Source organism: Diadema antillarum, unplaced genomic scaffold, assembly GCF_040938485.1.
Source record: "Diadema antillarum isolate AM-2024a unplaced genomic scaffold, OU_Dant_1.0 scf00000053, whole genome shotgun sequence".
NCBI lineage: Eukaryota > Metazoa > Echinodermata > Echinoidea > Diadematoida > Diadematidae > Diadema > Diadema antillarum.
The window spans coordinates 1,178,011-1,199,995 of record NW_027270942.1 but is presented as its reverse complement, the minus strand read 5'-3'; the positions used below and the strand labels follow the sequence as shown (position 1 = coordinate 1,199,995).

At 38.6% G+C, this 21,985-nt stretch overlaps 1 protein-coding gene across 2 annotated transcripts in view; it reads right to left on the bottom strand.

Moving 5' to 3' along the window:
- Window positions 1–18,756: 18,756 nt before the first annotated feature.
- The window catches only part of LOC139715704 (putative complexin-1), a 64,085-nt gene continuing 60,856 nt past the window's right edge, over window positions 18,757–21,985 (bottom strand). For both annotated transcript variants that reach the window (XM_071627255.1, XM_071627256.1), the window contains one exon: window positions 18,757–18,893. In XM_071627255.1, coding sequence (XP_071483356.1) covers window positions 18,823–18,893 — 71 coding nt within the window. In that variant the 3' untranslated portion in view covers window positions 18,757–18,822. The remainder of the gene's footprint in view (window positions 18,894–21,985) is intronic.

Sequence of the window (21,985 nt, the reverse complement as noted above, 5' to 3'; positions counted from 1 at the left end):
ATCGTAACGAACAGCTTAATGAAACAGGGCCCTGGTTTGCATCTTGGTATCGATATGATGTGCGAGAAATGTCCTTGTGTCGAAAGATTTTTAACATAGGAATAAAAGTGGCCAGTCCATGAAAAGAAAATGCCAGTAATGGGCCTATTAAAGAACAAACTATTCTGAAAGAACATGTTTACAAAGAATCAAATTTGCTCGATGAGTGCTCTATAACCAGACAATTTTTATCCAAAACATATCTGGCAACAAAAATATGATATGATTTTTTTTTTCCTCATAGTACAATACTAAACTTGTACACCTGTATAGTTTCATTTTTATTACCCAACCTCATAGTCCACCAAGAATAATGCACATTTACCTGTGTATATTACTTTTCTCTTCATTTTAGAATAAAAAATTATGAAAAATATTCTCTTTTTCACTGCTGTCTAAGAGATTACAATGCAGAATGTGCCAAAATAAAAAAGTAGAAAGGAGGCTCATACACATTAGTCTGTGTGACTGATAATATTGTGCTGTTTCATTTTTAGCAGCTGCACCAAATCATCATTAAGACACGCTGTTCCAAACTTTGCAATGAAGTGCTGCATAATTATCAATAAACAGCATTTCAAGGTGTGGCACGTATGGTACATAGGCAAGTACTAATCAGTGTAAAGCACAGTGACAACTAGCCAGGAAATGGATATGCAGCATGCTGCTTCTCCTGTTAGAAGACATCTATGCTTGCTAATCATGGAATAATCCATCAAATTCTTAATAAGACTTTACAGCTTGCAGTTGACCAGAATATGATGTAAATGTTACAAATGCAGCACTGTAAAATCCACAAGTTCTTGTACACCCTTATTGTCCCCGCCGAACGAGTTCGAGCAGGGGACTATGAAACGGGTTCCGTTCGTGTGTGTGTCCGTGTGTCCGTCTGTCCGTCTGTCTGTCCGTCTGTCCGTCCGTCTGTGCGTCCATGTGTGATCAAAATGTTCAAAATGCTACTCCTTCGCCATTTCTAACCCAATTTTGATTCTGTTTGCTTTATATGATAGCACTACATGGGAGCTTTGAAACTTCTATACAGAATTTCAGTTGTGACCTTTGACCTTGACCTTTGACCTATATTGTACATTTTGCTTCAAAATGCTACTCCTTCGCCATTTCTAACCCGATTTTGATTCCGTTTTCTTTATATGATGGCACTAGGTGAGGGCTTCAAAACTTCTACACAGAATTTTGACCTTTGACTTCTTTGACATTTGACCTTGATTTTTGACCTATATTGTACATTGCCTACAAAATGCTACTCCTTCGCCATTTCTAACCCGATTTTGATTCCGTTTGCTTTATGTGATGGCACTAGGTGAGGGCTTCAAAACTTCTACACAGAATTTTGACCTTTGACTTCTTTGACATTTGACCTTGATTTTTTACCTATATTGTACATTTTGCTACAAAATGCTACTCCTTCGCCATTTGTAACCCGATTTCAATTCCGTTTGCTTTAAGTGATGGCACTAGGTGAGGGCTTCAAAACTTCTACACAGAATTTTGACCTTGGACTTCTTTGACCTCTGACCTTGATTTTTGACCTGTATTGTACATTTTGCTACCAAATGCTACTCCTTCGCCATTTCTAACCCGATTTCGATTCTGTTTGCTTTATGTGATGGCACTAGGTGAGGGCTTCAAAATTTCTACACAGAATTTTGACCTTTGACTTCTTTGACCTTTGACCTTGATTTTTTACCTATATTGTACATTGGCTACAAAATGCTACTCCTTCGCCATTTCTAACCCGATTTCGATTCCGTTTGCTTTATGTGATGGCACTAGGTGAGGGCTTCAAAACTTCTACATAGAATTTTGACCTTTGACTTCTTTGACCTTTGACCTTGATCTTTTTACCTATATTGTACATTTTGCTACTAAATGCTACTTCGGCGGGGACATATATTACGCACCGCGTAATTTCTACTTTTCCTTGTATCTTCTTATTTCAGTAAAGTGCTGCTTTAGTCCTGAAGATTACTCACCATGTGTGCATGTGTGAGCACTAAATGTGTTTGTTTCTTGCCAGAAGGCATTCATGAAATATTTTTAAAAAAACACCAAATGCACATATATACAAATTGTGCTAGTAAGAACTGATCCTCAAGACAGTGAAAATCTCCCTCAGCACTACCGTAAATCCCTCAAAGGAAGGGTGAATTGGCTGGATCAATAAAGCAAGCCACTCCAGTCCTTGACGGTACTGGGGAAGGAGGACTGGCTGTAGATTTGTTTAGTGCTTTCTTCGGTGTGATGATGTGGGATCCATGCCCATGGATTGTTTTACATAAAATTTGAATGATATTCTTTGGTCCTGAACCCAAATCTTACATCCGTTGAGGACGGGCTGATTTTGCTACAACACGCATTTCTCATAGACACTTGCCCGAGTATACTCAGGACTAGTCTTCAACAGGTTAACAAGCAAAAGAGATTCAAGCTGGCAAAGGTAAGGTAATCTATTGCTAAGAAAAAAAGTCTGTGTAGCTTGAGTGTTCTTGTCTGTTTCTCAAATATGGAAAAAACTGCCCACAAATCTTGTTACAATAACTTTCTTCACAGCTGTTAATATACACTCAGCAAGAAAAAGAAAGTAAACACTTTTTCAAGTTTATATTTTTCATAGAATATTTGAATCATTTGAAAGGTCATTTAATGGCTATCAACCTGGCAGGTTAATAAAAAGGGAAACTTTAGGCCTTTATGGTAATAAATCATTGATATGTACATGCTACAGCTTCAACCACCTCAAAACTTGGTTACTTCTGTTCTCTTCCAGTGTAGTACTCCATTGAGTAAATACATCTACTACAAATTGTAGCTATATTCAGTTTCTTGCTAGTCTTATAGTTATGAATCACTTTATATTCAAATGAAATATTTACCAACTAACAATTATAAACCTTTGAACAAACATCAAAAGAAATACATTTTTTATGGGTATGTAAATCAATGTGTTCAAAGAGTGCATGGCTACCCTGGGAGCGCAAATGCATATTCATTGATACAAATTGATATTATTTTATTACCACAATTTTTTTATGTAAATCAGTGTTATAGAGTAAATTGTCAAAATTGTTAAAATTGTAAGAATCAAAAGGGAATAGCAGAAATTACAAGAATTACGAAAATTGGCAATTGCTTGCAAATATGAAATGTAATTTTGCATTGTGTGATGTATATGTATCTTTTTCATAAATTCTATTCTATGTGCAATGCCTAAGGACATTCCTCCACTGAGCTGTAAAGCCCCTTTTACACTTTCACGGATCGTTGTTCCAGGAGCATCCGTACTGTTTCTGGCATGAATGTGTGGACACTGAAGTCATCCGGCATGATCCTTGATCTTCCGGCATGTCCGTGGAAAAAAAAAAAAAAAAAATTAAGCTTGGCTTAATTTTTCATCCCGGACATCACGGATAAAAATCCTTTCACACTCTTCCTTGTAGGCGTTGTCTATTCTGTGTTGCCTCAGTATTCATTCCGGAACACTCCGTGAAGACATCTGGCATCCATACTTGCATCGACCCCATCTGGGTTTGAAATTCTGTGTATTTTGCCAAGTTCTTGAAATTTGCTTTTATCTTCCCCATCATTTCAGCCATCAACTTCTCATACTGTCCATAAGGTGGTCGCCCGAGAATCCAAGCTTTTGACCCACACACTCCCATCTCCTCGCTGTTTTCTGGTGTTTTGTTTTGTTCTGTTTATGCCATGATGTTGCTGCAAAATGAGTTTCTGCAACAAAGAGTGTTTACCTTTGTGGTGTTGACAAGCAGAATCATACTGTATATGTGCTGTAGATTTTCTGGTGTGCTTGCCATACTTAGCTCTGGAGGCATGTTGCCCAAGAAGGATAAATCATCAAAGAGTGCTTGCAGGCAGAAGTCATCTGTCAACATTTTGGGGATATCTGTGTAGGGACCGCCAAGGGACCCAGTTGCCTACGTGCTCTTCCTTGATGTCTGCGTTAGCTCCGCATACATTTGTGGTGTGGTCCCGTTCTTACAGAGCTACGTACCAAGTCTCATGCATTCTGCGTGAGACTCAAGCATGTAGGGGCCATCTCACAATCTCACGCATGGCACCCATTTTTCTCACGCATCGGGTGAAGTCTGCAACTTGGGCCTATAATAAGGAGCATAACTCAAAAGATTAAAGTGATAGTTGCAATTGAAGGTATATTTCCCTTTTGTCTTTCAAAATAAGTAAAAAATAGTCACTTAAGTATGCACCTGATCACACCATTAAGAGCTAAAAATTGAAAAAGTTTCCTACCGTGGGAGGCCACAGGAGGGAAAACCCCTCCCACACCCTCGCTCGCGCGGACATTTTTCGCACGCCGAGATGCCGAGTCATGAAAATCTCACTCATAAAAATTTTTTGAACTTGGCATCCTCGTTCTTACCTTGTCCCATGTAGACACCCAGTTGGGATCATATCCACACTGGCATTGAGAGGAAAATTGTGATGTTGCCAGTTGAAACACCGTGGATTATGATCTGTGGTGATCCGTGAAGCATGGTGAAGCAATCCGTGAAAGTGTAAAAGGCTCTGATAAGCATTAGCATTCTAGCCAACAGCTCCATGTACAAATGTACATACATGTAAAGTTGTGTGTGCTAGATTGCAGTGGAGTCTTGAGCTCAATATCCAAAATCAGCTGTGATGGTTCTACCTGTAGGCCTACTCCATCAAGCAATATTGTGTGCTGTACTCAGTATTTTGTGTAATGTGGATGAATTGTGTGGTACGATTAAATCTGCATTTCTTCATCAAGTAGTTACTGAGGTACACTGAACTAATTACACTGTAAATTGTGCCTGTCAAGATGTATTTTTCTAATCTGTCCATGCCGACAATGCTTTTAGTTGGACTGTTGTATAAAAAAAAGAAAAGAAACCAAAGAGATTATTGATTAAAACAAACATTTACTGCATTGTGTGTTTATCCATTTGTGATTTCCTTTGTTCGTAAAGGCTCTGCCACACTAAAGTGTGATATGAACCTGATGTTTTTGGAAATTTGGGAGTACTATTGTATATAAGCTGTTAATATTCGCATACAGATATCTCTGTGAATGAGGAGATCATGGACATTTTTGCGAGATGCTGTTTTCTCCGAATAGGCACAATGTTATAAGTGCACTATTACCCTTGCACATGCATGGTGACATTTTCACTAGTTGTTCACAGTCCAACACTTGACCAACAGTCGTTCACGAAATTAAACTCTCGCGAAAATAACAGCTTTTATACAGTACATTGGGATAAGTAGCCATTCGTTCATGACACCTGCCTATTGAAATAAATTTCATTTAGTTTCATTATAGGCACTTTGTTGACTGTCGGCTAGCGCCAGCCGTGTTGCCATCCGTTCATTGGACCGTTAAGGACGTGCGCAGCACAAGTGCGCGGTAGACTGAACTGAGATCATCAGCGTAGAGCTGTAGCAATCACTTCGTCTAACTAACGCAACGTCATTGGGGTCAACTTGATATGAAAACGATCATAAAATCCTACATATCACTGTATCATTCCCAAGGAATCGATTTTCATCAATCACTTCTTTCAACCACGGTCGCAATCACATGCTAACAGAATGTTAAAAGATAATTCTCAGCATGAAACCATCAGTCAGTCTCCGTACTTCGCCACACACACACACACCGCACACCAGCGCTAATACGTATACTACACACGCGAAGCTTAGATCTGTGAACCAGTCGTTTTCTTTAAATACTCACCCGTGTGCATTTTTCTCTTTTCCTGTCAGGCATGCTGGGCCGCGGCCGGGGTACCGGTGGCAACGCGGCGGCCGGTCTCGTTATGTCCATCTGTCAACGAGATGGCAACTCGGCTGTCTAATGTTACGATCAGTAGAGTGCATTTCTGTCTGTAGTACGTTTTTATATGTCATTTTAGTACATCTTCATGGCTGTCTCTTATGAAGTACATTTCTGATATCTGTCCCTTATGAAATAAAGTGCATTTCTATACTAGTATGTGTCATTCAGATGGCAACACGGCTGTCTCTTATTAAGAACATTTCTATCTGACATTGTAGATGGCAACACGGCTGTCTCTTATGAAGTAAAGTGTATTTTCTATACTAGTATGTGTCATTCAGATGGCAACACGGCTGTCTCTTATTAAGTGAAGTGCATTTCTATACTGTGTCATTGAGATTGCAACGCGGCTGTCTCTTATTGAATAAAATGCATTTCTATCTGTCATTGTAGACGGCAACACGGCTGTCTCTTATGAAGTAAAGTGTATTTCTATCTGTCATTGAGATGGCAACACGGCTGTCTCTTATGAAGTAAAGTGCATTTCTATCTGTCATTGAGATGGCAACACGGCTGTCTCTTATTAAGTAAAGTGCATTTCTATCTGTCATTGAGATGGCAACACGGCTGTCTCTTATAAAGTAAAGTGTATTTCTATCTGTCATGGTAGATGGCAACACGGCTGTCTCTTACGAAGTAAAGTGTATTTCTATACTCTGTCATTCAGATGGCAATACTAGTATAGAAATGCACTTTACTTCATAAGAGACAGCCGTGTTGCCATCTACCATGACAGATAGAAATACACTTTACTTTATAAGAGACAGCCGTGTTGCCATCTCAATGAAGATAGAAATACACTTTACTTTATAAGAGACAGCCGTGTTGCCATTTCAATGACAGATAGAAATGCACTTTACTTCATAAGAGACAGCCGTGTTGCCGTCTACAATGACAGATAGAAATGCATTTTATTCAATAAGAGACAGCCGTGTTTCCATCTGATGACAGAGTATAGAAATGCACTTCAATCTATCAGAGACAGCCGTGTTGCCATCTACAATGACAGATAGAAATGCACTTTACTTTATAAGAGACAGCCGTGTTGCCATCTGAATGACAGATAGAAATGCACTTTATTCCATAAGAGACAGCCGTGTTGCCATCTCAATGTCAGATAGAAATGCACTTTACTTTATAAGAGACAGCCGTGTTGCCATCTGAATGACACACACTAGTATAGAAAATACACTTTACTTCATAAGAGACAGCCGTGTTGCCATCTACAATGACAGATAGAAATGCACTTTATTCCGTAAGAGACAGCCGTGTTGCCATCTACAATGTCAGATAGAAATGTTCTTAATAAGAGACAGCCGTGTTGCCATCTGAATGACACATACTAGTATAGAAATGCACTTTATTTCATAAGGGACAGATATCAGAAATGTACTTCATAAGAGACAGCCATGAAGATGTACTAAAATGACATATAAAAACGTACTACAGACAGAAATGCACTCTACTGATCGTAACATTAGACAGCCGAGTTGCCATCTCGTTGACAGATGGACATAACGAGACCGGCCGCCGCGTTGCCACCGGTACCCCGGCCGCGGCCCAGCATGCCTGACAGGAAAAGAGAAAAATGCACACGGGTGAGTATTTAAAGAAAACGACTGGTTCACAGATCTAAGCTTCGCGTGTGTAGTATACGTATTAGCGCTGGTGTGCGGTGTGTGTGTGTGTGGCGAAGTACGGAGACTGACTGATGGTTTCATGCTGAGAATTATCTTTTAACATTCTGTTAGCATGTGATTGCGACCGTGGTTGAAAGAAGTGATTGATGAAAATCGATTCCTTGGGAATGATACAGTGATATGTAGGATTTTATGATCGTTTTCATATCAAGTTGACCCCAATGACGTTGCGTTAGTTAGACGAAGTGATTGCTACAGCTCTACGCTGATGATCTCAGTTCAGTCTACCGCGCACACGTGCTGCGCACGTCCTTAACGGTCCAATGAACGGATGGCAACACGGCTGGCGCTAGCCGACAGTCTTTGTTGAGGTTCGCAAAGGTACCCCCCGCCCATTGGGGGGGAGGGAAAAAAGATTTGAATGTGTAAAATTTTGAGCCTATAACATCATGATCAGCATGCTGTGAAAAACAGATTTTGGTGTGGACTTGAGCATTTGAGCATATCTTGACCATATTTGCTACGCATAAGTTTGCTCTATACTTTTTGTGTGACAGGGTCTTACGAGTCAGGTATAATTTAAGTTCATTTCCATGTTTTGACATTCATTTTAATCAAAATCACACAAAAAGTTGTGAATAACAAAAATGCTTTTAGGGACATCTAGAAGTTGTCAGTGCATGGCCTGAAGTCAATGTAAAACAATGCAAGAGAAAGCTTTAAAGTCAATATATATATATATATATATATATATATATATATATATATATATATATATATATAGTGTGATGATGCTGATATTCCTACCGCACGCCTCTGTCATCTTAAGTGAAATTATAGTTGAGACAATGTAGATAACAGAAGATGTCGCATGAAACCGGCAGAGTTGTGAAGCTTTCGACCGTGGTCTTCCTCAGCTTTAATGTCTGTTTGTGAAACGAAATATATGTTTTTGAGCATAACAAATCTGAAGTCATAAACACAATATATTAAATATAAGTTGAGCATGAGTTAATAGTTACATGACATACTTGGCAATATTTTTTGGCACTTTGCAACACATTCAACAATGTATAACTGGAAATGAGTGTATAGTGAGTATATATAGCATACAAACATATCATACAATAAAAATTATCAAACATATATCATAAATAAACTAAATAATATGATTACCTGCTAAGCAGACTTTTGCGTTGCCTGGATGTCTTGTGGCTGTCTTGTGGCGGGATGTGAGTGATCATGTGATATTGGGGGAAGGTTTGTGTGCGGTGGTGCATGTCAGGCAGGAGTGGGGTAGTGTAAAGAATTAGGTTCAGTGTTACAAGTGTGTCAGTCGTGTCAGTGCAGATAAAGAATTGTTAACAATTACGATACAATGAACATTCTCGTGGTCATTAACCCCTACAGCTGATTTACCAACAATCAAAATAGCAGGCATGGAACCCGGGTACAGATAGAGTGTGGATAGAGAGTGGATAGTGTATTGCCACTTGTCCCTAGGTACATAACACAGAAATATACAATATACACATTATTTATATACCAAAATTATTGCTGAAACAATCTTCATACTCTTGCCACATAATATAACAAAATTGTGTCGCACAGTATAATTTTTCTGTGTACACCTCTATCAATCTATGTATTAATCTATTCATAATTCATATCTATATATATTCATATTGAGATCATATATATATATATATATATATATATATATGTGTATATATAATATATATACACATATATATCCATATACATATGCATGCATACATACACATAAATATCATATACACACATACATACATATATGATTACATAATTATATATATATATATATATATATATATATATACCAGGGTATATATGTATTTAATTATTTGATATATAACAATGACAATGACTATCAATCATCCAATGCAACATCTCTTCTGATGAATACAATATCATCTTTCATATACATTTCCTAAATACCATTCTATATTACTCATCTACATTAATACCATACGGTGTGAGCGTTTTAAGTTTCAAGATCCAGTATGATTCCCGCCTTAAAGTGTTCATTGTATCGTAATTGTTAACAATTCTTTATCTGCACTGACACGACTGACACACTTGTAACACTGAACCTAATTCTTTACACTACCCCACTCCTGCCTGACATGCACCACCGCACACAAACCTTCCCCCAATATCACATGATCACTCACATCCCGCCACAAGACAGCCACAAGACATCCAGGCAACGCAAAAGTCTGCTTAGCAGGTAATCATATTATTTAGTTTATTTATGATATATGTTTGATAATTTTTATTGTATGATATGTTTGTATGCTATATATACTCACTATACACTCATTTCCAGTTATACATTGTTGAATGTGTTGCAAAGTGCCAAAAAATATTGCCAAGTATGTCATGTAACTATTAACTCATGCTCAACTTATATTTAATATATTGTGTTTATGACTTCAGATTTGTTATGCTCAAAAACATATATTTCGTTTCACAAACAGACATTAAAGCTGAGGAAGACCACGGTCGAAAGCTTCACAACTCTGCCGGTTTCATGCGACATCTTCTGTTATCTACATTGTCTCAACTATATATATATATATATATATATATATATATATATATATAAAATCATTATATTTTAAATGTGTCATTACAATTTTGAACAGTATTTCAGAATGAGATCTCTTTGATCCACCAACTTCCACGATTACTCATTTTATATGTTGTCTGTGGACTGGTTATGCATAGTGCGGTGCTGGTGTGTGTGTGTGTGTGTGTGTGTGTGTGTGTGTGTGTGTGTGTGTGTGTGTGTGTGTGTGTGTGTGTGTGTGATGAGCACTAATGTTATGATGCTGCTGTACTGCTGAGCTCATTGTTGCAACAAAATTTTCTTTCAAAAAGCATTAAAAATTACTTTTGGCCATCTTTGGGTAGCCCAGGGTACAGTGCTAAAAAGTAAATGATGTAAACAAAATGACAGATTTCTTTTAAGTACCCCAGGGTACAAATAGTGCATCATCATTACTGGCGAGTTCATGCTGCATTTTGAGCATTAATAGACCATGATATACTATGTATTTCTAGGCTCCTGTGTGCATGTATGCCTTAACCAGTAGCATTGAACACGTACAAATGTAGTTGAAATGATGATTGTGAATTAGCAGAGGATATGTAATCATTATATTCAATATTAGATTCAATAAAAAGAATAGTTCTTCCACTTCGTTAAAAATCACATTGTACATATTCTGCCCAGAAGCATTTAATAGGTAATTGAAAACAAATCTATGGTTTAAATCTAGTCCAATGGGCTCTTACAAGTGTGAAATAGGCATGCCTTTCACATTGGTGTGTCAGCATGCGTTCATTATTAAATGTCTCTTGCCATATGTGATCTGTCACACACATGTCTGGGAGACGAAATTTGCATAATCCATGTACTAAATTTAAAGGACCTTTGTGGATTCCGGACACTTGGGTTGAAAATTCAGCATACTACCCACATCACTTGTATATTGCGAAGACTACAATATATGCACTGCATTTGTCTTGAAGAGAGAAACCTGACCTCCATACCATGGAATGACTAGGACGACAAGTTATAGATCTGATACTATCATCTTCATCTTCATCTTCATTATCATCTACATCATCATCATCATCACTATTATCATCATCATTATTGTCACCATTATTACCATCATCACTATCATCATCATCATCATCACCTTCTTCATCTCTATTACAGGGCTCCACACTAACTTTTATTTTTGGTGGCCCAAAGGCAAACATCCGACCTTTTTTGGTGGCCCGATCAGGCCACCAAATGCTTCATTTCTGAAATTTGGGTGGCCCGACGTGTGTTTTTGGTGGCCCCGGGCCACCGGGCCACCGTTAGTGTCGAGCCCTGTCTATCATCATCATCATCATCACCATCACCACCCTCATCATCATCGCCATCATCACCATCATCACCATCATCACCATCATCATTATCATATTATCATTATCATTGTCATCGCCACAATCACTATCTTCTGATTAATACGACCACTTTAATTGGCAGATCTCATCCATTCAATGAAACATTAAAAAGGCGGAATCAAATCTGTACATTTGCCATCTCACAAGTTTCAAAATCCAACTCGCCCCTTCAACCATACAAGAACCTCCATTCAAACTTCAATAAGGAGTATGTATGTATCGTATATGCACTGGATTAAAACTTCTCTGTACAACCGCACCTGAGATCTGTTAGAATACAATGTATAACAATTCATTCTAAAATCATAAACACTGACAAGAACTGGAGTCAAATACACTCTTTGAAGTTTTTTTTTTTCTTTTAATGTAGATAAATTACTGTACATTACAAGATAGATTCACCAATAATCACATTAAGTCAATAGCACACACTTAATGAATAAACCAATGAATGAATGAATGATTGAATGAACAATTTCCATGGTAATAAATAATGAAACCTTAATAGAAAAAAGACATGAAAGATCAATCAACACACTGGGTTCACAATACAAAGTTACTCAGTACTAAGAAGAGAATGTCAAATGACAGTGAATATTGCACACACTTTGATCTAAAAAGATGTGGATTGTCTCCAACGGAAATATGAAGTCTCTTGGGGCAAATAGCTTTCCTCTCGGTAAAAACCACAAAATTAAATTTGGTCCTACATAACTAAATCTTGCATTTCCCCTTGTACATATTGACATATTTCTCTCTTCTTCTTTTTTGGAGGGGGGGGGGGGGTAGGAATTCCCTCCCTATACAGCTGTTTAAAGTACTGTGCCATAATTGCACAATGCTGATGGCTTCCACATCAGCCTGTAATGCCGTAGCAGATCTGTCTGAAAAACTGCACTCTCGGTGGTGTCTTAGTTATTTCTTTGGGATTGGGATTTATTCACTGCCCTTTGGTGTACCATCCCCCTCCCCTAAAGAAAACAAAATGGCAAGAAATGCCAGTTACTTCTAGCACTTTGTGAGCACCTCACTGTATGTTTAAGACAGCTCAGACCCAAATGTGTGTTTGTGACCTACATCATCAATAACACATTTACATTGACGAATACAAGGCTGTACAGCGGTGCCTGTTACACTCCAGTTAGCATTCCCTCCTTTTAATATTGCACAATGTGTATCTTTTTGAAGGTCTTTGTCACTGCATGTCTTAAAAAGCTATCACTGCGAGCTTTGTGCATGCCTTAGACAACAGTATTAATAGAAATGTTAGTGAATGGTAATATTACAAACAACAAAAATATAACGATACTGATAACAATCACATGTATACATGGACATGTACATGTGTCGCTGAAGAATGAGAAGTTGCTATTACAGTGAGCAATGTTATATTGCACATGAAAATCTGGATTAAATTGATCAAGCTGATATGGAGAATTTTCTGGCAAGTAATGTTGATGAGGTTAAAAAAAAGACAAAAGAGTGAAGTACTAGCAAAGTGAAAGTGCTGAAGATCAAAAGCTGCAATCTTCTTGTGTGCTTAAATGATTTTGGCAATTTAATAGTCATTCTGTTTGAAGGCTGGAAAAGACAGAAACCCAAAATGGGACTACTCCACTGGAATACCACTCTTGGTTTGCAGCAAAATTCAGTTTCACTACAAGCACCTTTCTGATTATGTTGAAATTTTGCTATCTCACAAGATAAGCATTAGATGTGGGCGGTCCATAAAGCCTGAATAATGTAGTTGTGCTGTGCACTTGGCTATTTTGTTTCCAGTGGCGGGAACATGCATTGCGTCAAAGCGACTTTGGCATACCATATTGGCCATTTCTATCAGAGCTACATCGGCAAGAGAATGATCATTTCTTTAAGAATTGCTTGCTTGCTTGCCTCATTTTGTGGGAAATGCTGCCAGTAAAGTGACTATCAATATTGTCCAGGCCAGACTAGCAGTACTGTGCGATCAGAAAGCTTCCCTCTCCATCACTAATTCCAATGCAGAGAAAACACAAGACAGAAAACTGCCTATTCCATTGGCAAAAGAGAAGCAATATCTGTTCATACTACCCATGCTACATCCCAATTTTCCATTCCTATTTCAAATAGATGCATAAATTCAAACCCAATGCTAGGCATGCAGCCACTTCCAAATATGAATAATGGCCAACTATAATATTCATGCTTCTGGTCACCCCATCAACACTGCATCTCTTCAAAGATTGATACAAAGGGGTTAAGAAGAAAAAAATACTTGTATAAAACAAGTTTGTGACCTTTAGATAACTGTCACCTGTCAAAAATGATATTTCTTGGTGTCTGAGGTAAGTTGAGCTTACTTTCAAATCAGCAAGCAAGAATCTCTTAGCCTGATTTCCAAAATGTCCCAGCGGGCATAATTAGCATTTTACCAGCCACCCTTTCCAAGCTTCACTTGACAGGTTTGACATCATCCGATCTCTGTAAATGGGACGAAAAGAAGTCCCTCCGAGTGCAATTAACATTTTGCCAAAGATCTCAAGTGAGTAGGTAGCTGCTATCTCAAACTGACATACTACCTCCCAGAATATTACTTTCTTTTTTAGACAGTAAGGGAATACTGGGGGAAAAAAGGGGGAAAATTATAGCATCATACTTTCCTGTCTAGTTTTACTGAGTGAGAAGCCTCAGTTGCTAGCGCCACAGTCACAAGAGACCTAGCAGAATGAAGTGTATGATATACTTCTCGTTTACTATTGAGTTCTCATTAAACATCAAATTTCAATATGAGAAAATCTTTTTCCCCCCCCTTCCTTACAAATGTCTACTTTCGTGCACTGCTGCACAACATTTGCACCTACAATGTAAAACTCTACAATGTGGAAAACCATGCGCAGTACGACAAAAACATTTGATACATGTACTAGGAACATCAGAAGAAAATGTACAAGTACACATAAACATGTCCCCTTCAACATTGACCAAAAAAAAAGATATCAAGTTTGTACTGATTCACAATTATGACAAGTTTGCTTGTTTCATGTATTTGCGACTGGTGAAATTGAGATGAAATATAAATTTTTTCAGTATGAACAGAGAAGGAGAGACAGGGCAGAAAACTACAACACCAAATACGATGGATGTTATCGCACCAGATGCACTAACCAGAAATTCACGGTTGTGGACACAAAACACAGCGAAAGCATTTTACGCCCATCTCACATGCAAGATGGTCCTGTAAGAGACACTACATGTATTATCCTAGGCACATAAAAATACTATGTATCATTCACAGCACGTGATGACTAGAAACTGTGGCGACGCTACTTTGAGCTACATGTAAGCACTGCCCAACATCGCGTGTTCACATCATAAACCGTCCGCAACCCTCATCGCGAGGTCAACGCGTGAGAGAAGAGACAAAAGAGACGACTGGAGTTCTCTCAAATTCAGAGAATTGGTAGAGGTGGCAAGAAAACGACGGCACTTCTGTCGAAGTTGTGAAAACTGTGGCAATTCTAAGAGAAGAGGATTGAGTGCACTTCTGTTCCTGATCGAATGAGACCTCTTGAAAGTACTTTGTAAATGTTTTCAAAACATGGTTCATTCAAAACGAAGGTACGTTCACACGGAGGCTAATCATTGATGATAAGAGCTTACCCCTTAAACTACAATGAGCATCCCCACAACACCTAATCTTTCAGATTTAACTTTTCGAGTGAGAGTTCCGCTCGAAAATCGATTGAATGACTCCTTGAATCGGATGAAAGCCTGATGATAAAATGGAAATCACAGTTACATGAAATCTCCTTTGGTTACATATTTTCAAATATTGTACGGATCTATATCAACACTCACTGAGCAAAAGTCAGACTCTCAAATGGGAATTTGTATTCAAGCACACTGAAGAATGAAGACAGGAATTGTTGAAGTGTATCTTCTTTTTTTTTAAACACAGATGAAACATACAGATATTTTCTCCATCATTGCTTCACAAAATGCATCAACAGATCATCACATTCAGCCAATAAATACTCATCTTTTTATAATATCATACATTGCACCGACTGGCAAATAATACCTAATCAACTTGTATGTATAATGACATATATGTAGTCCAAAACATCATTAGAAACATATTTTGCTAGGTGCATGGTACATACTTCAAATTTGTCACCAGTCACGAAAAGACAAAAAAAAAAAATCTATTTATGTACAATTTTCACTCTTGTGTGTGCCTGTCCTATTTCAGATATATAAAAGAGGAAGTACCTACAAAGTTGGGAGTATAAACTGAACAATTTTATATCCAATAGAATGTGATGGTCTTCCCTATTCTTTGGTCACAGTAAGAATTAAGTTTTATCAGCATCCAAACTTGGAATGATGGCTAATATTGAGCTCTGCAGGGAATGTTCTTCTCTATCTCAATAAATAAACCTATACTGACACAAGAGTTCTAGCTGTTAACAAAATATATTTGACACAGTTAAAATATCATCACTCCATTCTTGTCAACACTTTCTCTTTTTTTTTTCCACTATAGGAGACGTGCTTGCCCACGTCAACCGGTCAAGAAATGGGCAAGGCTGCCCAGTTTGTACGTGATACGTTTGAAAGCGATGATCAAGACATCACACGAAGACTTACGAGTTAAAAGTTTCAATTTAACGTTGCACTCTCTTCTCACCGATCAACAGAAAAGACAACAGCACAGGTTTAGAGGGAGAAATCTCCAACTGGTATATCCAGGACAAATGTCGAATAAATAACTTTCTATAAACAGGGATGTCGATTTCAGCAGGAAGAAAAATAATACAAAAGGGGTTGGGGTGGGAGCTGAATGATCTATTAAAATTCGCAAAAGAGCAGAGGACAGGGGAGTATTACACTTCTCATTTTCCTCAGGATTAGTCCACAGCATGCTCTGCATCATGGAGTGGAAGAGGTTTCTAGAATTCCCATGATTTAATCCCCCCATCTATGTCAGAAGTATCATTTGCATTGATCCGAAACATTCATTTTCTCTTGCAACATCTTGCCATCAGAAAATAGACATTTTTTATGAAAAAATGTGCCAGGTTTTGAACAGCATTTGAGTCACTTTTTGTATCCTTTTTGTAACCCAGAACATCGATCCTTGAAGAGTTTTTAAAGATTCTTTGTCCCCAGGCAAATTAGGTAGACAGTGTCCATGTTGTATTTACGTTGAGCACCATGCACACGTACCCCCAGGGTGTAATACGTATACAATGGGCATGGGTGTGAAAACTACACACACACGCACACACACAAACTTTCTCCCCCAGCTGCAGAACTATCCTCGATTCGCCCAAAACATTGCTTCGTGCACAGAAAGCTGCAGCAGCATTGCATTCGTGTGAACGGCACTCCGCAACTCGCGAGAAGTGACCCATGCGGGGTGCACGTGCTCAGTCACTTCTCGAAGCGTGACACTTCCCCATACTTTTGCAGGGTGTTGGTTGTGCAAGCTCTCTACTTGCCAGGCCTCTGCCAGCAAAATTAAAGTTGAACAGTGTAGTACATCGATGGTCAATCTTTCATGAGCAGAATAAACACATCATTCCCGAAAAAGAAAAGAAGAGTAAACCACATTCAGCACTTTTTTAACATATTGGAATGCATGAGGGGGTAGGATTAATAATCGTAAACTCAGTACTGTCAAAAAATGAAAAAAAAAACAATCACACAAACCAAAGAGCAAAAAGTGGGTATAATTTTGAATGGCATACATGGTGATTGATATTTAGTGGCCAAATGCCTGGCTGAATGTGTACAAACTCACAAGGAGAAAATCACGACCTCTCAATGACTACACCGCAACTTTCACTCTGGTGGTTCAAAAGCTCAATGGCACGCAGAAGGTGCACCAGCATGCATTGTGAGTGCACCAAGTGCATGGCACGTGAACAGGTGCGGGTGTATAATACATGGTGCAGTGTGCATGCTGTCTTTCACTCTCTACACAAGCTGCAGCTGATCTGATATGCAGCGGTATTCCATGTCTCGGAACGCCCTTGCTTTTTTTTTTTTTGCTTGGACGCGCTCCATCGAATCCCTGGCGTCAACATGGCTACCATCACACACGTTACTCATTGTATAAGAAAGTGGGCACTGCCATGCGGCTGGCAGAACCGAAGTAGCACCAAAAAATCAGCATCGACGACGAAGCGAAAAGGATGAATGAATGAATGGCAAAGTCGGGAAAATTCGGGATAAATTTGTCGGCCTTGTAAGGGCTGTTCTGCCACCCGCACGGCACGAGACCAGTGTACTTAATGTACTCAAATTTATGCACACTTTCTTTACTCAGCTTGAAGACTCAAAGAGCTTGCCAGAAATTTGACTATCCCAAAATTGGCAACAGCTGATATCTGTTAGATCACAGCAAACCAATGACACAAATAGAAAAAAAAAAGATATGTACCTGTGTAATGAACAACAGGTTGCAGCCCAAGGGACTATGCTCAAGAAACTAAGTACAAATAAAGTGAAAAGTATGCATAAATTCGAATACATTAACAAACTGATCTACATTAGCATCTCTATTGCTGTCAGAAAACACACTCAGTGGAGAGGAGTACTGGTTTCCCTGGTCGTGTTTTGTTAATAACGTAATAACTTGGTATCTTCAAGAATTATCCTTCACTAGTCGTGCTACTCAGTAGCAGTCTAGTAACCCAGATGCATAGTATGGAGACTAAAAGAGAGGCAACTGACTAGGTATACTATCATTGGCAATAGTAGTGAATATCACTAACAAATCATGTTGGAGTTCACAAATCCCGCCAAAAAAAAAAGGGAAACTCCACAAACTTTGTACGAAAGACAATTTTTAAAAAAAAATTAAAGTCTTCGTATCACGTCGGCTTGCGGCGTTAAGTCATTGCCATTCACCTGAAAAGGACATCGTATTTCAAACTGTCATAAATGGATACAAACAGGTATTTTTCCAATGTTTTAACAATTTCTAATGTTTAAACAAAGTTTCTAAAAGCCCATCAAACTTCTCATCGGGAAAATAATCAGCCACGGATGAGCTGCGAGGACTCAAGAAATCCAAACCAAAGTGCTCTCTATCGGTAGAAGTCGAGTCGTTGGAAAAATGCAAACTGTACCTGCATCAGGCTTTATTTCCCTTGCTCTAAATTTCTTTTTGATTTCATACCTGGAAAGCTATAATAAAAAAAAAAGAACTTTCCTTTCTGAATTATTATTTTTTTTTCTAAATGTGAGAAGAGGGTGAGAGTGAGGCCCATAGAGTTGATCTGCAATGAAGATTTATTTGAACAGGTCCAAGCCAAGTTTTTCCGCAAATGGTGCCACGTATCCTTTTACAGTCTCTAGAAAACCTGCAACAATGAAAAAGAGAGACAAACACAGAGAGATCAAATTATGGAGAGGAAATGAGAAGAGAGAGGGAAAAAAACTTCATTGTTGAGAAAGAGGGCAGGAGGATAAAGAGGAGGATGAGGTAGTGGATGCAGAGGAGGGTGAGGTGGAGGAGGAGGAGGAGAAAGGAGAAGAAAAGACAAAAATGAGAAATGCAGGAGGAAAAAAAAGAGAAGGAGGAGGAAGAAGAGTACGAACAGGATGATGAGAAAGAAGAGGATGAAGAAGAGGAGGATGAGGAGGAAGAAGAGGATGATGAGGAGGAAGATGAGAGGTAAGATGAGGAGGAAGAAGAGGTTGATGAGGAGGAAGAAGAAGAGGAAGAAGAGGATGATGAAGAGGAAGAAGAAGAGGAAGAAGAAGAGGAAGAAGAAGAGAAAGAAGAAGAGGAAGAAGAAGAGAAAGAAGAAGAGAAGGATGAGGAGGAAGAAGAAGAGGATGAGGAGGAAGAAGAAGAGGAAGAAGAAGAGAATGAAGAAGAGAATGAGGAGGAAGAAGAAGAGGATGAGGAGGAAGAAAGAATGAAGAAGAGAATGAGGAGGAAGAAGAAGAGGATAGGATGATGACGACGAGGAGGAAGAAGAAGATGAGGAGGAAGGAGAGGATGAGGATGAAAGTGAGGAGGAAGTAGAGGAAGAGAAGGAGAGTGGAGGGAGAAAAGGAGTTGAAAGGAGAGGAACAAAAAAAAAACTACAAAACTCTCATAGTGATGACAAGCACCATTGCAACTCGCGTAGTGTATCATATTTTCAATAAATCAAAATGTACAAATTGAACTTTTAAGCATTACTGTACTTTGTTCACCAATTGGCAAACTGGATGGAATCTTTGTGTGCCAATTGGCATAGATGTTTTAAAACTTCTAGTAATTATCAATGAAGAGAGATTAATCCTAATCCCTATTGTGTCACTATGGCTTCAGTGAGCAAGAAGTCATATTTTCTGGATTCTTAAAGGGATGGATAGTATGAGATGAGGATTGGGCTTTTAACTTTTTGCGAGATACCAAGAAACCACTTATGGATATAGTAAAAAGCATATCATTCTAAGACAAATTCAAAGTTTATCTGATGAAAGTCAGTTTTGGAATGGCTGAGATATCCAAAAACAAGGAAAAGCAAAGTGATTGTAATAAAAGGTGGGTCCCTCCTTTTATTAGGATCGCTCTTTTTTGGATATCTCAGCCATTTCATAACCAATTTTCATCAAATAAATGTTAAATACCTCTTGGAATTACATGCTCTGTTAAGAGGTTTCTCATTGTCTTATAAAAAAAATGTTGGAAACCTGATATTTGGTCTCAACCAAGACTATACAATCCCTTTAAATTTGTAATATACATAGGCGATTACAATGTTAATTTTTATGCTTTTCACAAACCTTAGCAGAAAACCTCAAGATCTAAATGAAGAACATCACACAGCTTTAAAAGCCTAAGCATTGATCTGGAAATTACCACACATCACATCAAGCACAGACACATCAGCATTTATCAGAGCGTATCTAGTCTGAATACAAACAAGGAAAAGTAGAAATTACGCGGTGCATAATATATGTCCCCGCCGGAAGTAGCATTTAGTAGCAAAATGTACAATATAGGTCAAAAATCAAGGTCAAAGGTCAAAGAAGTCAAAGGTCAAAATTCTGTGTAGAAGTTTTGAAGCCCTCACCTAGTGCCATCACATAAAGGAAACAGAATCGAAATCGGGTTAGAAATGGCGAAGGAGTAGCATTTTGTAGCCAATGTACAATATACGTCAAAAATCAAGGTCAGAGGTCAAAGAAGTCAAAAGTAAAATTCTGTGTACAAGTTTTGAAGCCCTCACCTAGTGCCATCACATAAAGCAAACAGAAGTGAAATCGGGTTAGAAATGGCGAAGGAGTAACATTTTGTAGCAAAATGAACAATACAGGTCAAAAATCAAGGTCAAAGGTCAAAGAAGTCAAAGGTCAAAATTATGTGTAGAAGTTTTGAAGCCCTCACCTAGTGCCATCACATAAAGCAAACGGAATCGAAATCGGGTTAGAAATGGCGAAGGAGTAGCATTTTGTAGCAAAATGTACAATATAGGTCAAACTAGAAATGTCACTACAGCGACTGGTTATACCCCCGCCAAACAACATTTCATAAGCTTTGGTCAAAACAACATTTCATAAGCTTTGGTCAAAAAACTGAGGAAGTAGTTAAATCCGCAAGATCTTTCCTTGATCTTCTGCCATTAATATGCCGTTACCATGGCAACATACTTTCGGGTACTGTCGAAAAATGCGTCTTGCACATCTACAACCAAAGGCACACATCTGTACCAAGTTTCATGGAAATTGGGCAAAAACTGAGGAAGTAGTTTGCAAGACAAAATTTTCCATCATTTTGGCTCATAATATGTGAGCTGTTACCATGGCAACATACTTTTTGTCACTGTCAAGAAATGTGTCATGCTGACCTATATCCTAAGACAAACATTCAATATGAATTCCATGAGAATTAGAAGAACACTGATGAAGCAGTTTTGCCATGAAGCATTTTGCCCTATATTTTACCAATAACATGCCGTTACCATGGCAACGCACTTTTTGCCACTGCGGAAATATGTGTCTTGCACATTAACATATTCAGATGAACATCTGTACCTAATTTCATAAAAATTGATCAAAAACTGTGGGAGGAGTTTGCGACACAAGATTTGTACCCATTTTTGCCCATAATATGCCATTACCATGGCAACGTACTTTTGGGTACTGTCAAAAAATACGTCTTGCACATCTACAACCCAAGGCACACACCTGTGCCAAGTTTTATGGGAATCGGTTGAAAACTGAGGAAGTAGTTCGCGACGCAAGATTTGCAACGGACCGACCGCCCGACCGCCCGACCGCCCGACCGACCGCCCGACCGTCCGCTGATTCCTATATACCCCCGACCGTCCGCTGATTCCTATATACCCCCTTCAAACTTCGTTTGGCGGGGGTATAAAAATCAAGGTCAAAATTCTGTGTAGAAGTTTTGAAGCCCTCACCTAGTGCCATCACATAAAGCAAACGGAATCGAAAT